This window comes from Puntigrus tetrazona, unplaced genomic scaffold (genome assembly GCF_018831695.1).
Source record: "Puntigrus tetrazona isolate hp1 unplaced genomic scaffold, ASM1883169v1 S000000488, whole genome shotgun sequence".
Taxonomy (NCBI): Eukaryota; Metazoa; Chordata; class Actinopteri; order Cypriniformes; family Cyprinidae; genus Puntigrus; species Puntigrus tetrazona.
The window spans coordinates 277-16,325 of NW_025048129.1; the positions used below are offsets into that span (position 1 = coordinate 277).

A 16,049-nucleotide genomic window follows, 5' to 3' on the forward strand; every position below is an offset into this window, starting at 1 on the left:
AGTTCATCAGAAGAAATCAGAAGTTGAGCCCAGCTGTGTGTCTATCAAGAGTGATGCATCTATGGATCGACCGATATGGTTAAAGAGTGGAGAGACACATCCTGATCTCAGGTATAGCATTTATATTATCCTTTCTACTTTTTTTGTACTTTGTAGGTATTTTACTTGTATCTAATAATGTAAAGTGATTTGTAAATAATTTGAATTGTTGATTTACTAGATAGATTTATTTAAAGGATTAACTTTAATCTCTCTGTATTTCAGCTCAGTTTATCAGAAGAAATCAGAAGTCGAGCCCAGCTTTGTGTCTATGAAAAGTGATGCATCTATGGATCGACCGATATGGTTAAAGAGTGGAGAGACACATCCTGATCTCCGGTATAGCATTTATATTATCCTTTCTACAGTATTTTTTTTTGTAAAGGATTAACTTTAATATCTCTGATGCATCTATGGATCGACCAATATGGTTTAAAAGTGAAGATACAAAATCTGATCACAGGTATATTTAAAGTTAAATGAATACTCGATTTGTTGAATAGTTAATTAATGAATTGAGGTCTATTTTTTTCTGTATTTCAGCTTAATTCATCAGAAGAGGTCAGAGGCGGAGCTCAGCTGTGTGTCTATGAAGAGTGATGCATCTATGGACCGACCGATATGGATTAAGAGTGGAGATACACAGCATGATAAGAGGTATAATTTGTATACATGATTATATTATTATATTATTTATTTTATACCAGTGATCCTGAGCACTTCTTAAAAAAATTGTATTGGTCTATATTTAAGCAGTTTGTTGTGTATCCACTGGCTGAGAGAATGACTCGCATGGTTTTAAAATAATGTTTTACCACTTGTGTTCATTCGTTCTTTGTGTTATTGTTTTTGTTTCTGCTATGTGGATAGAAATATTCTGACCGGAGGCCTGCAGCAGCATTCACACCAACCATTACATGATGAACTACAGAGAGTCAAAGATCAGCACAAAACCATCATGAAGAACAAGTTTGAGAGATTATTTGAGGGAATCAACTTAAAAGAGAATCAAACGCTCCTTAACAGGATCTACACACAGCTCTACATCATAGAAGGAGAGAGTGAAGGAGTCAATGAAGAACATGAGGTTTTACAGATAGAGAAAAAAAACAGAGCAAAACACTCACAGGACACTCCAATCGATTGCAATGACATTTTTAAAGCCACGGCTGAACCAGGTCGTAAGAAGAAAGACCAAATCAAGACCGTTCTTACTAAAGGCATTGCTGGAATTGGAAAAACTGTCTCTGTGCAGAAGTTTATTCTGGACTGGGCAGAGGGAAAAGCCAATCAGGATGTCGATTTCATGTTTCTTCTTCCATTTCGAGAGCTGAACTTGATTCAAGATCATCAGTACAGTCTTCACAGGCTTCTGCTGGACTTTCATCCTGAAATTCGAGATCTGGACTCAACGTTTTATGAGAAGTGTAAAGTTGCATTCATCTTTGATGGTCTGGATGAAAGCCGAATTACACTGATGTTTTCAGATGCTAAAAAAGTTTATGATGTGACAGAGATGTTATCAAAGGAAAAGCAGATGTCAAAGCCCAATAAGTTTTCAGACAATGAAAAAGTTTGTGATGTGACTGAGACTTCATCAGTGGGCGTTTTGATGTCAAAGCTTGTGAAAGGAGAGCTGCTTCCCTCCTCTCTCATCTGGATCACCTCCAGACCAGCGGCAGCTAATCAGATCCCCTCCAAATACATCAACCGTCTAACAGAAATTCAGGGATTCAATGAGCCTCAGAAGGAGGAATATTTCAGGAAGAGAATCAATGATGAGCATCAAGCCAGCAGAATCATCTCACACATCAGAAGAGCAAGAAGTCTCCACATCATGTGCCACATCCCCGTCTTCTGCTGGATCTCATCCACTGTGCTTCAGAAGCTCCTAAAAGAAGATGATCTTAGAGCAGAAATCCCTCAAACTCTTACTGAAATGTATATCCACTTCCTGCTGATTCAGATCAACATGAGGAATCAGAAGTATGAAGAGAATGATTCAGAGAAACTTCTGCAGTCCAACAGAGAAGCGATTGTGAAACTTGCTGAAGTGGCTTTCAAACAGCTGATGAAGGGTAATGTGATGTTCTATGAGGAGGACCTGATTGAAAGCGGCATAGACGTTACAGATGCCTCAGTATATTCTGGGATCTGCACTGAAATCTTTAAGGAGGAATCTGTTATTCGTAAATGGAAAGTCTACAGCTTCATTCATCTGAGCTTTCAGGAGTTTCTCGCTGCTTTCTACCTATTTTACTGCCATCTGAAGAAGAATATGGAGACATTGCAGGTGTTTCTAGATCATACACATCAGGGATACAGATCTGAGGAAAACGTTCTGTATGACCTACTAAAATCAGCAGTTGATAAAACTCTTGAGAGTAAGAATGGACGTCTGGATCTGTTCCTCCGGTTCCTCCTGGGCATCTCACTGGAGTCTAATCAGAGACTCTTAAAGGCTCTACTGAAACACACAGAGAAGAGCTCAGAGAGCATCAGGCAAACCACACAGTACATTAAAGACCAGATCAAGGGGAGTCAAAATTTATTGGACTTAATCAAGTATGATGATGGCAGTCTCTCATCTGATAGCTCCATCAATCTGTTTCTCTGTCTTCTGGAAGTCAATGATCAGACTCTGTCCAGAGAGATTCAAGAGTTTGTAAAATCAGATAAACACTCAGTGAATGAACTTTCTCCATCTCACTGCTCAGCAATCGCCTACATGATTCAGATGTCAGAGGAAGTTATGGATGAGTTGGATGTTCAAAAATACAACACATCAAATGAGGGAAGAAGACGACTAATACCAGCTGTGGCCAACTGCAGAAAAGCCTTGTGAGTATTCATTTATGTAATCAAAAATAATACAAATTTGTGTACAATTGTGACTATTAATTTATGTGTTTATATACATGTAATGTATGGCAGGTGATTGTTGTGTTTTAGTCTGTTCAGGTGTCTTAACCACTGCTTTCCTCTGGACTGTCTGTTATGTTTAACCCTTTACCACATACAATCACACCTTTGTAATAATTTTTGGCTGATCCCTAAATCATACAGATCGCATCTGTTAGATAAGAATGTTCAGTGCATCATGTGATAAACAGAATTTAAATCTGGGTTTTGCTTTACATTGATGGTCCCTTTAACACATTCTGTTGACTTTGTAACTTTGTATCTACATATCTAGTAACTCTCAATATAGTGTTAGAGTATTAATAGATGGGTAGGGTTAGGGTTAGAATAAGTTATATATAATCAGTAGAATGTCTGTTGGGAGATCGTCACAAGAAAGAGTATTAATCAGACATTCTACTAATACTCTATTGAAAGTAGGTTGACATGTATGTGCAAAGTTACTTGCATACTAGCAAAGTTAGTTACTTACGCTTTGTCTGGCATGGAGCCAGATTGGATGCAACTGGTGCTTGTCATATTATCACAAATATTCATTGTTTTCAATCATATAATGCTTTTTTAAGGTTTCAGACATTTCAACACATATACCAGCAAAACCATATATTTGTAGTTTGTAAAACACGTGCTGATGTTCATGGAAACAGCAATACCCTTAAAAATCTAATTTGTACATATAAAGTTTACTCTGCTCTTCTCCAAGTTTATTGGATATTTACTTTAATGTGTTTTGGGAGGACAGCAATATATCATAAAAAGGGTGATCAGACAATGCTACATCTTTAATAATAATGGATGAAATATTTAGATATCTGTAATTAGTTACAATACCAGGTTCTGTGGTTGTTTTTAGATATTCAATATATTATCATTACCTGTCCTATAATAGCAGATCCAGTTTGGCATGGATTTTGATTCCAGTGGGTGCGACATCTTCACAATGGTCAAAAAACTTTGTTCTTCTGTTTGCTGGATACAAACTTTCGATGGCAGCTGCTCCTACAGTACATAATTAAATATTGCAAAAATGGATTGCAAAATTTAACAGATATTCAAAGCTTTATTCCAAAACCTTCAAAAGTAAATATGAAAAAAAAAAACATTCAGTACAGCCTAGTTTGAATGGTCAAAATGGCCATTCAGTTTGAATTTCGGGAGTTCTAATATTAATGGCAGCAGTGATGAGCAGCCAGCTTCATCACACACTTTCTGCTCACCTTCATATTTAGATTCTATTTTATGAGCTTTTGATAAGGTTTACAGTGTACCACTGGATACGTCACAAACTATTCACAGACTTTCATGTCACCAGGATATTAAATATTTGATCAATAAAAACCTTATTTCATTGCTTTTCAAAGAATGTAGAACACATTGCTTTAACCATTGATCTCATTCTCATTGCTTTGTCAATCTCTGTTATAGACTTTCTGGATGTGAGCTCTCTGATCAGCACTGTGAAGCACTGTGTTCTGCTTTACAAACATCAAACTCCCATTTGTGTGAGCTGGATCTGACCAGCAATCACCTGCAGGATTCTGGAGTGAAGCTGCTCTCTGTTGGATTGAAGAGTACACACTGTCGACTGAACATACTGAGGTATGAATTTCACATTCATTAATTATGTTTATATATTTGCGTAAATTGGTGTTTTGAAATTCTGACTAGCAGATAGCAGAAAATCCCAGTCTGTATATTGCATTATAAATGGATCAGTGGTGTTTTCTCAGAAAAAATCCTGATATTTTAAGATACCTAACAGTTTGTCTTTAAAATGTCTTTTAATATGTTTTATTAAAATATATATAATAAAGCTGTTTGTAACAATAAATATAAGCCATCTTAGCTCATTTAGTTAAAATAGACCTCATATAATTAGAAATTAATAGTTCATCAATAGATTCATTTTAATGTAGCGATTCTTTTGAAAGGTTTGTTTTAATAAACCAGTTCATATCATACTTACAAGTAAAAACATGTTCACTAAGGATATATATTTCTCCAGTTTGTGATTGTGGTGATATAGTTGACTACTGAACCCTAGAGGGGGAGTGGGAAGTTTAGACAGTAAAGTCATCAAGTTCATCAGACCTGGCTTGTTTTAACACAAAACTCACACATCTTATGTAACATGGTGCCAGAAGTTTGCACGAGAATGGCTTAATGGCCTTTCATCAAGAGTGTTGTTTACTTCTCATAATGTCTAAAAAGTTAATATCATGTCATTTTTATTTTTCCTCTTCTTTGGTGTGTTATGCATTATGTTTGTTTATGTATAAGATCTGCAGAGTTACAAAGCTCAAAGACTCCCACAAAAGGATTTTTTTTGTGTCTTAAAGAGAAGGCAGCCACAACAAAGGACTTTTTTTTCATTGTGGTGAAGAAGGAGCTGAGCTGCAAGTCAATGTTACTATTCTCACCTATGGTTATGAGCTTTGGGGTCATGACCAAAAGGATGAGATCCAGGATACATGCGGGCGAAATGAGTTTCCTCCGCAAAGTAGCTGGGCACTTCCTTAGAGATAGGGTAAGGAGCTCAGTCACTGGAGAGGAGCTCGGAGTAGACCTGCTACTCCTCCTGGAGAGAGGCCAGCTGAGGTGGCTCGGGCATCTGTTTCGAATGCCTCCCAGTTGCCTCCCGATGTTCCAAGTTTGTCCCGATTTTTGTTTCACTCATAGGTTTACTTTCACCTTGAAAAAAAAGTATAGACATCAGGTCCCAAAGACTGGCAAGTCACTGGCACCCCTTACTAGGAAGTATAAATGTCCAGAGGCAATATGCAAATATATATGATACATTGTGTTGTATATCTAGTATAACATTTGTTCTGGCAGGTCAAGTCAGTCAAACCCTTGCTGCTGACTCTTAGCTAACTATATTTGACATATACGGCATACAGCATCATATTTAAGGTCCATCAGTATTATCAGTATTTTTGTGTTGCTCAATAGCTAATTAGCTTCCATTATCCCCAACTCCTTCTCCTCTATCAATCAGGATCCAGCCTTCTGGTTCTCCTTGAATTAGACTAATCTAAACAATATGCTAATTGTCAATCATCTTTGAAGGTAGTGGTCCTGACAGAAATAAACACTAAGTAGTGTTAACAGAACACTGGCAATTTTGATGTGTGCACACCAGATTATACCTAATAAATATTTATATTGCTGTTTGTTCTGTTCTATACACAGGTTATGTGGATTTAATCTCACTGCAGAGTCTTGTGAAAGTTTGTCTTTAGCTCTACAATCCTCAAACTCTGTCCTGAGGGAGCTGGACCTGAGTAACAATGATCTGCAGGATTCAGGAGTGAAACATCTTTCTGATGGACTGAAGAGCTGCAAGCTGGAAAGACTAAGGTCTGAGTTATTTTTTATTTTGTTCTATTGCATTAGGTTAATAATCAAGATTTGAATTATATTGCATGCAATTGCTTTGTGGTTTTCTTTTTCAGATTTTCAATATGTAACCTCACTGCAGAGTCTTGTGAGAGTTTGTCGTTAGTTCTACAATCCTTAAACTCTGTCCTAAAAGAGTTGGACCTGAGTAACAATGACCTGCAGGATTTAGGAATAAAGCTTCTTTCTGAAGGACTGAAGAGTCCCAACTGTCAGCTGGAGATACTGAGGTAAACTGCTTTGCATACACATGAATTGTGTTCAAATTAAAATGGCTAAACTAAAACAAAACTGCAAAATTTTTAAAAATGGCACTGCATATCTTTAAAACTTGGCATTTTAGCCAAGATTCAAAAATGCATATTTGCTTGACTTTTAATTTTTTTAAAACGTGCAGAGCATGCTAAATGTAGACCTATAAGAACCTATAAGTGTGCATTCTTTATTTCCTGTGCCCAAATCTGTAGAAGAGGAGGTTCACAGGACTGTAGGTCTGTCTTAGACTAAAATCAGCAGCAGGCTAAATAAATCCTGAATCAAGATTGCAGATTCCGATATGTAGATTTGAAAGGAAGGCTTATGTTCTCTGGGTCTGATCCCTGTGATCTGTCTCTGGAGCTCATTTATATGTTCTTGTCTCCGTTGATTAATTATTCTATGTATTATTAGTAATTAACAGGATTTTAATTGTAATCTTTTGCATAGCTATAGCCTACTTTAATCCATGCTGTGATTGTTGTTAAACTCATTGCTGGGTTCAGCACAGAAATGCATTCACGATCCTTTCATGTGATTAGGGCAGAATGGAGTGTGAGGAATATAGATACACAATTCTAATGTTTGTAAACATTTTATTATTATTTTTTTTTCTAAATGAAATGATACAAATATGCTTTATACATCATTTGATTTGTACGCTGATGCAACTTATCTGTGTTTCATAAAAAAAGTGGTAGTAAATAGGTAGTGATAGTACAAGAATATAACTGTAGGTACAAGAAGCTATACATACAGTACAGTATTAAGTGTCAATTTAGAATTTTTACAAAATCAAAGCCTAACTTGTAATAAACATAGTATGCACAGCCCCTTACTTAATGTGTAAACCGTGATATTGTCCTTGAGTCAAAAAGTTTTAGAGGCGGATCTGTGATGAAATCAACTCTCAGGTGTGACCAGGGCAGGAGGTAGGAGATGGTACATTCCTTACATCCCCGAATAAACCTTCGGACATCTTGAAGTGGTTCTTTAGCAGCAAGAGAGCTCCATTGTATGAATGCATTGTGTGTTTGGAATGTTGAACCTGGGTGAGACCGGGTGGACATGTAAGGGGAAAAGGACTAGAGGCATTGGTGGTAGAGAGTTAATATGGACCACAGAATGGGATTGACCAATGTTTTTAGAGGTAAAATGGGCTCTGAGATTACAGAAGGATCTTCTGGAGCATAGAGTCTGAATAAGCACACAAACATTCTAGGAACTAGGATGGGAAAAATTTAATTTCATAAAAAAGAAGGCCTACCTGGCTTGTTTTTGTTTTTAAGTTGAGTCTTTTGGCTTCTCGCAGGTTGATGGTTGTACCTTTATCTTCTGAATGGGAGAAGCGAGATTGTAGTCCTTGCGGAGTAGGTGCTGGATTAGTCATGTGACTGACAATGACTGGTGGAGAAGAGGGGGTTTAGATGGTGGATGACTAAGCATTGAGTTGCAGGTGGATTGATGAGGTAAGAGTTTTTGTATTGCTTGTAGATGAAGAGATCATAGGCAAGTTATTGAGTGAAGAGAGAACTGACCTCAGTTGACTGGCTGATACATGAGGAACACAAACAGGGGATACACAAGGAGTCAGAAACTTGGAGTAATGTTGGAGGTAGGAGAAGGGATCCAACATAGGAAAAGGTGCAGCAAAGATGCCATTGGAGACATGATATACATTGTCATGTCCCTTTCTTATATGAAAAAAGAGCTGGGTGAGATTTGTGCTTATGTGGGTGCAATGACTGGTGATACAGTGCAGGTGTTACTAATCGAGTGAGAGTGATTGTCATTGAGTGGTAAAAGAGCCTGGCATATCAGTGACATTATTAATTCATATTCATAACCATCATGAACAGCTGTGTATGCACAAACAGGGACCTATTTCAAGTGTATGAACACCCCATGCACACTGTTGCTTCGGCCATTAATAAAACCACAGATTTGCCGCTTTCAGTGTTAAAAAATTAACTAGAGAATTGTGCTTTATGCTTCCCGTATAAAGGTGCTTGTGGAAGTAGTACTACTTACTGCCTTTCCAATGTATGTCAATGTATTCTCCAGAATTTTCCAATGGACACTTTGGGCCTGTACATACACTTATTATATAATGTAATAGAGAATTTGCAATTGCAGCTATAGCATACCACTGGTGTTAGTAATAAGTGACTGTTAAAGAAATGTAATGTTGACTGTTGCTGGTTGTTTTTTAGATTGTCTGGATGTATGGTGACAGAAGAAGGTGTTGGTTATCTGTCTTCAGCTCTGAGTTCAAACCCATCACAAAAAAAGCTGGACCTGCTGGACCTGAGCTACAATCACCCAGGAGAATTAGGAGTCAAGCTGCTTTCTGAAAAACTGATGGAAAACACATACACACAGGAAAAACTTAAGTATGTTGACAAGTTTTTTGAAAGTTGAATGGTTTGAACCAAAAAATATCCCATTCAGAAATCTGCTCACCATAGTTTGATTTGCTTTAACTGATGATTTTTTTCCCAAATAGACCCGCCACAAAGTCGCTACTCTCTCAAAATATTACAGCAATTCTATCACATTTATGGCAAATAACATCACAAATCTCACCATCACTACAAATACCATTGCAAAAAGTACAAACCATCACATTTTAACCGTTAAAATTATTAAATAATGGGTTCCTGTACAGTGTTTTACAATAGGATTTAGTGGTTTTAACAAAAGCAATGAATAGAAAGTGTCCAGTTAACAGTTTCTATTAAAACCATTACAATTTATGTGATAGTTTATTTTATTATTCTTAAACAGAGGATAAAAATAAATAATACTTGAAAATACTTGATAAGCATAAACCTAGAATCTAGAAACCTGACATCAATTTCAGGGCCTGTAACAACGTTACAACTGTCCCTACTGAAAAAAAGCCATGATAAAACTAGAGACTAGCTAGAGACAATAGCTTTAACACTTGATAGCTATGCCAAAAACACTTGATAGACTTCATGCCAAAAATGGCTGATTTCTTACAGATTGGTGGATGGGCTAACTGAGCAACTGAAGAAATAAGTCATGTCGCAACCGTCCCGAGTCTCCCGTACATAATAATGTTACTGTATTTAACAGAATAGATCTGCTATGTTGCTGCAGAAGCGCAAGAACCAATACTTGCTACTGCCAATACATCTACAGCATGCTCATTTTAACATGCTTAGCATTTAGTTTTATCCTATCTGATTATGCTCTTTATAGGATCATTGGAAACCAAAAATCATAACTAAAAATTATTTTTATTTAGTGTGTATATACTGACTGAATGAGATATTGTGTGTGTTTTTATAGTGTTGACCACGGAGGAAAATTCAGGATAACAGCAGGACTGAAGAAATGTAAATTTTTCCATACACACACAAACTCTGTGTAGATATCTTTGTGAAGACATACACTGACACAATGCAATTTCTAACTCCTTACCCTTAACCTACCCAACAGAACTAAGTGGCTCTCCCAAACCCTTACCCTAAACCTACCCCTTACCCAAATATAACCTGACCCCTAAAATCAAGTCTTGACCCTCAAACACTAGAGCACAACATTTTACCCATTGCTGTGTGTAAATAACAAATTTTCAATAAAACTTTCAAGTCTCCCAGACATTGACTTTTACTAAAATGGTGCACCACATGGGTCAAATTTACCCACATGTACTTTTGAGCTTGATTTATAGGCTAATGATTACAAACATTTTTGATTAGCCGAAGTTTATTGTTGCTGTTTTTTAACTGAAATTATAAGTAAAAGTAAGCGAACTAACAAATTTATTGGGAGAAGCTGTGCACATGAATTAGTCATTGCATCATGCATTATATATCGTGAATAATTATTATCAATGTGTTATTTTATTAATTTACATGACATAGGTTATATTAATAAGTCTATATCGATTAATGACATTGTAATATAATATTACACCACCCAAATATGTATTTGCTTCTTTCTAACTCTCGTTGTCAATGCAAGCTTGTTTAGCTTATATTTACCGTTATGAAAAGTAACAACTGTAGCCTGCATAAAAAAGCCTAGACGCTTTTTTGTAAAGGCAGTGGCTTAATATAGTGAAATAATACATTCCCTAGTCATATAAAAACAGGTTTAATGTGCATGGGCAAATTTTACCCCACTGGGGGTTTTAGATATACAGCGACCTCTGGCGGTTCTAGTGTTAAAGGGCTCTCCGAAAGTGAGGACCTTTACAAAATTGTCCTCACTCCAGTGATCCAAAACTCAAACCGGCCATCACAAAGATAGCTGCACAAGTGCACGCACACACACAAACACGATTTGGGTAGACACTAATGATTTTTACACTGTACACCCTGCTGAAAAACCCCCAGCTGAAACCACCTTAGGCTGGTTGGCTGGTTAAGATGGTTAGGCCCAGTCTGACCAGCTAAGAAAGTGGCCACAACTCCTCTAAAACCAGCCAGATGACCAGCTAAGAACAGGCTGGTTGATCAGCTAAAACCAGCCAGCCAGCTTAAACTGGTTTTAGCTGGTTTATTCTCTACCTCACATAAAATAAAACCCATTTGGTCCTCACTACATAAAATAAACAAGAGCATACAATTCTTCAGCAGCTATTGTTGTGTTATAAGTGTCTCTCTTCTTGTTTTCAGATGCGTGTTTTCTCACACTGGATCCAAACACAGCAAACAATAAACTTATTCTGTCCGAGGAGAACAGGAAGGTGACGTACGTGAGAGAGAAACAGCTGTATCCTGATCATCCAGACAGATTTGATGCATGTCAACAGGTGCTGTGTAGAGAGAGTGTGTGTGGACGCTGTTACTGGGAGATGGAGTGGAGTGGAGAGGATGGTGTGTCTATATCGGTGTCATATAAGAGCATAAGCAGAAAGGGGCGGAGTGATGTTTGTGAATTTGGATGTAATGATCAGTCCTGGAGTTTGTGCTGCTCCCCTGACAGTTACTCATTCACACACAATAATTTACACACTGATCTCCCTGAAGAGTCTATCAGCAGCAGTAAAATAGGATGTTATGTGGATCACAGTGCAGGAACTCTGTCCTTCTATAGCGTCACTGATGCAATGAGCCTCATCCACACAATCCAGACCACATTCACTCACCCTCTCTATCTGGGGTTTTCTGTTAATATGGGATCATCAGTGAAACTGTGCTAATGAATGAGATTCTACCCACAATCCTTTGCACTCATGCTAAATCTGTAACATTGGCTACGTTTACATGGACATTAACAGAGATGTAAACAGAGATTTTTGATTTCCTTAAACTGGCTAAAGTCATAAGCTAAGCTAAGCTAAGCTCATATAATGTGGACAAACACTGCAGATCCTGCAGATCTTGTATTGAGTCACTGTTATCTTTTTGACTGTTGGGTTGGTTTTATTCTCTAAATGTGAGAAACAAGAATAGTTTTGATAGGATTATAAACCGGTGAAGTAAAATAACTGGGAGGTAGCTGATGACTATGGCTAAGTTGTATAAGAGACAGGTTTTAGGTAAAGCCAGTGGTGGTTCTGACACGTACACAGCAGCGTTATCAAGAACAGGCTTGTTTCATCAGTAAGGAGCTTGAAAACAGGGGCATGTGCATTATTCAACAGTTGACCATCCCAAATCAACAAAGTATTTATTTATTGTTTGTGTGATGTTTATTTCAAATTTCAGATAATTGAGGTTTTTCTTAACATCAATATTTCATCATTAATCATCAATTTGTTTTAAAAATGCTGTTTGTACTGTTGAGAAAGGCATTGAAATAAAGAGAAGCGCAATATGATCTTTACAAAGTTTTCCTTCTTGGTGTGTGACCTCCGCCTCAACAGAGTCCTTCAGTTTCCTTAAAGTTACTCTTCAGTGGAATTTTTTCGCATATTCTAATATTAAGGTTGAGTCACTGGCCAATTGACTTTTTTTTCGTTCATTTCCAAAAATTGTGACATTTACATTTACATAAAAATGAATGTGTTCCCAGCAGATAAACAGCAGAAAGGCCTCCTAAATAATTTAAAAAACATGCAAGAAAAGTCACATGAACCATTCTTCAAACTGTGAATAAAACGGCAAATGGAGTAAAAGGCACATTTCTAATCACTAAAGCTGTTGTCAGTTCAGCATAAACTCACTGCATAAAAAAAATCTATTCATCGCAAAACTGTACAATACACCTTTTATGTACACTGTTGTAATGAGAGCAATTGTGACACAATGCTAACTAGAATAATAATATGTATAAAATGTAAGAGATCATGTAAATAAGTAACTTTTGCACACATTGTAGATGTATATCTTCTGATACATTTAAGTGCTGCACTTGACAATCACATTTAAACATTTGAATCATTATGAATGAGTTTAATGCAAATATTGTTAAACTGAAGAGCCAGACTATTTAAATTCTAACATATATGCTACATTATTTCATTACAAAGTCTGAGTTTCTTTTACACATTTATTTCTCCTCATAGACACAGCAGTGAAAATCTGTGGATCTGATGTTTACTGCTCCAAGATGACTTCAGCATTTTCATTAATCAGGTTTTTCTGGTGATGATCTCTATCTGTCTACACTATAAAGTGGAACAGAATAGAAGATAATCAGTTCAGTGAAAAACAGGACACATTGGTTACTATATTTCGGTCAGTTTAAGGAAAAAGTGATTAAAATGCTGTAATCAGAATAAATTACTGACTATACCGTATTTGTGTTTTAAAATATAATATTTAGAACATTTAATTCTATTCTGTTGTGTCTCTATTAAGTCAATATAAAAACAAATCTTCCAGGTTCACAGCTGTTTGTTAAGAATTTTATTTTTTTGCAGAAGCTTTGCATTTAAAGAGCTAAAAATTTAGTCTCAAATCAATAATTTGTGTCCAGTTATTCTCTTACGTGTCAAGAAAACATATAACTGTGATGCTCATTCAAACGGATTTCATCATAGAATAGGTCTGTCACGGTTGTTGGGTTCATCTGTGCATGTGGTGTGTGTGAATGGGTGTGGCTAATTTTTTCCAGCTGCAGCTTGTTATCTTAGCCCTACTTAAAGAGTGCTCCCAGTCCTGTCTTTATCTGGTGAACCTGTCAAATGTGCCTTGAGGCACCATGACCTAAATGCAATGTTCAGTAAATCCAGGGCTGCTTCACTTCCTCCTCATTGTCCCTATGACAATGTACTTTGATACTTTTCTGGCAGATTATATTCGCTTTCTGTCCCTGAGAGGGCGGTCATAGAAAAATTAATGTCTGATTCTCTAGCAGCGGGGCTCATTCACCCCTTCTCCAACAGAGGCAGGGATTTTTGTTTGTTTTCACCAATTTGGATTTAAAGAACGCTTACCATTTGGTCAGCATTCTTTCATACATGTCTGGACGACATATTGATATTTTCCTCTTCTCTCCAGGAATGCGTCAACACGTCAGGTGAATGCTGAGAGACTGGTTGAGAATGGGCTTTTTGTCAAGGTGGAGAAGTTTGCTTTTCAGTTCTTTTTCTGGGTTACACTGTGCTGCCTGAGGGAGTGCACATTGATCCTGACCAGGTTAAAGCTGTGGTGGATTGGCCAACTCCTGATTCCCGCAAGGCCCTGCTGGCTTATTCAGGAATCAGTTGCACTGTTTTTCTTGTTAAAAAATGATTCTGGTGGTGCACAATGGCTCATGATGATATCTGACAGTTTGTTTTGGCCTATTCTGTTTGTGCTGTTGTTAGTCCCTTTGAATTTTGAAGAGAGTTTTGCTGGTCACTGGGGCAACTGTGAGTTTGTCTTCAGACCAACAGTCAAACTGAGGGGGGCCAACCAGGATCTTGAAAGGGTGCTGTGATGTTTGGTCAAATCACACTCCGCAACTGTCATGGGTTGAGTGTGCCCATAACTCATTACCACTGTCATCCACAGACCTTTGCCGTTTGAATGTACCTTAGGATACTAGCCACCTCTTTTTCCCAGTATGGAGTCGAAAGCCTTGGCCCCTTCTGCTCACGTACCTTGTAGATGGAGAACCCACCTATACAATAAATCTTTTTCTGGACTCGAGGTGGAGGGGACACAGATTCCAATACTTGGTGGACTGGGAAGATTACAGTCCGGAAGAAGTTTGATTCCGGCAAGGGACCTATTGGATCACCCCCCTATTCATGATAACATTCAAGGGGAAAAATCGGTTGGGAGTGAGGGGGGAGGTCATGGTTGTTCACTAACTAACTTGTGTGCGTTTGTGAATGGCTGTGGCTGATGCAAGCTGATTGTTTCCAGCTGCAGCTCGTTATCTTAGCCCTACTTAATACTCCCAGTCCTGTCTTTGTCAGTTCTTTGTATTGTGTATTCTGCTCCTCGCTTTGCTCATCTAGATTGCCTGTCTCTTCAGTTAGTTTGTTCTGTGAATCCTTCTGTTCCAGTGAGGCTGTTCTTCTGCAAAGTCTCTGGTTTCTCAAAACTCTGTTTGTCAGTGGAGTTTGCTACAGCAAGGATCTGACCCAGCATGAATCCATATTCCAGCAAGGTGGCCCATTGTGGTCCCTGCATCGCTACCCTGTCTACCGCAGTCGCAGTCTGGACTCTTTCTCTTAAATGAGTGTCTCAATTGGTACCGCTACTGAATCTGTGTACGAGTCTCTCCAGGAGACGCTAGTCCTAAACACTTTTAGGTTTTAGGTTAATTAGGTTCAACTTTACATTTCATTCTAATGCAGTTTGAAATAAATTGGTAATTTGAACTCTTTTCACAAACAATTGAAAGTATATGTTTGTTCACATATCAGAGGTAAATAAATTTCTTTAAATAACACTGTTTACTCACCTCAGTTTACAATTTGAGTCTCGTAGCACATCAATGAGCTGCTGCTTTGAGTCTCCAATCTTATTATAACTTAGATGAAGCTCTTTTAGATACTGCAGTGTTTTTGTGTTTGTTAAAGACTGAGTTAAAGAAGAGACATCTGTAATGCCACAGTCATAAAGACTAGATAGAGAAAAGCAGAAAGAGAGATAGTCTTACAAAAAAATTAAGGTGAAGAATTGTACACAAATGAGTAAATTTTCATAATTTAAATTTTTGTATGTTAATGTTACTGACCTTAATTTCTCCAGTTTACAGTTTAAACCCTTTAGTATGTCACATAAGTGATCCACTCCTGTGTTTTTTATTTGATTCCAACCTAGGTTCAGTTCTCTCAGGTGTGATGGGTTTGATTTCAGAGCTGAACTCAAGATGAGACACTGTTTCTCTGTAATACTGCAGTCACACAGACTGAAGGCAGAAAGAGAAAAGACAAAATTAAATACATTATGTTCATGTGCGAGTTAAACCATTCATGAGTAAACACAATACAGTACAATAAATGAAATATTGCTGAAAAACAATAATGTAAATAAATAATAAAACAGCCATGAATTAAAACAAAACTAGGATTT

At 37.3% G+C, this 16,049-nt stretch overlaps 2 protein-coding genes across 7 annotated transcripts in view; one reads left to right on the forward strand and one right to left on the reverse strand.

Annotated features, from left to right (window-relative positions):
- Positions 1-12,420, forward strand: LOC122334161 (NACHT, LRR and PYD domains-containing protein 12-like). 3 transcript variants are annotated; one of them, XM_043231997.1, is made up of 10 exons: positions 1-111; positions 265-378; positions 583-696; positions 910-2,880; positions 4,387-4,560; positions 6,154-6,321; positions 6,417-6,590; positions 8,829-9,008; positions 9,934-9,980; positions 11,268-12,420. In XM_043231997.1, exons 1-10 carry the CDS (start codon positions 62-64, stop codon positions 11,792-11,794), a joined length of 3,519 nt encoding a protein of 1,172 aa, XP_043087932.1. In that variant the 5' UTR covers positions 1-61; the 3' UTR covers positions 11,795-12,420. The 3 variants fall into 3 exon arrangements, 2 of the variants coding, with proteins under 2 accessions (XP_043087932.1, XP_043087933.1); XR_006248721.1 differs by lacking the exons at positions 9,934-9,980; positions 11,268-12,420 and adding an exon at positions 7,928-8,084 and having other exon boundaries at positions 8,829-8,958; XM_043231998.1 differs by lacking the exons at positions 8,829-9,008; positions 9,934-9,980; positions 11,268-12,420 and adding an exon at positions 7,928-8,822.
- Positions 12,248-16,049, reverse strand: part of LOC122334160 (NACHT, LRR and PYD domains-containing protein 3-like) — a 15,842-nt gene continuing 12,040 nt past the window's right edge. For all 4 annotated transcript variants that reach the window (XM_043231992.1, XM_043231995.1, XM_043231993.1 and 1 more), the window contains 3 exons: positions 15,712-15,885; positions 15,436-15,597; positions 12,248-13,204 (listed from right to left, as the gene is read on the reverse strand). In XM_043231992.1, the coding sequence (XP_043087927.1) occupies positions 13,192-13,204; positions 15,436-15,597; positions 15,712-15,885 (349 nt within the window). In that variant the 3' untranslated portion in view covers positions 12,248-13,191. The remainder of the gene's footprint in view (positions 13,205-15,435; positions 15,598-15,711; positions 15,886-16,049) is intronic.

Coding starts and splice junctions, on each gene's coding strand:
- LOC122334161 (XM_043231997.1), top strand. CDS start 62: ATGGATCGACCGATATGGTTAAAGAGTGGAGAGACACATCCTGATCTC. Junction 379..582: donor GAGACACATCCTGATCTCCG/GTATAGCATTTA, acceptor TCTGTATTTCAG/CTTAATTCATCAGAAGAGGT. Junction 4,561..6,153: donor TGTCGACTGAACATACTGAG/GTATGAATTTCA, acceptor TTCTATACACAG/GTTATGTGGATTTAATCTCA.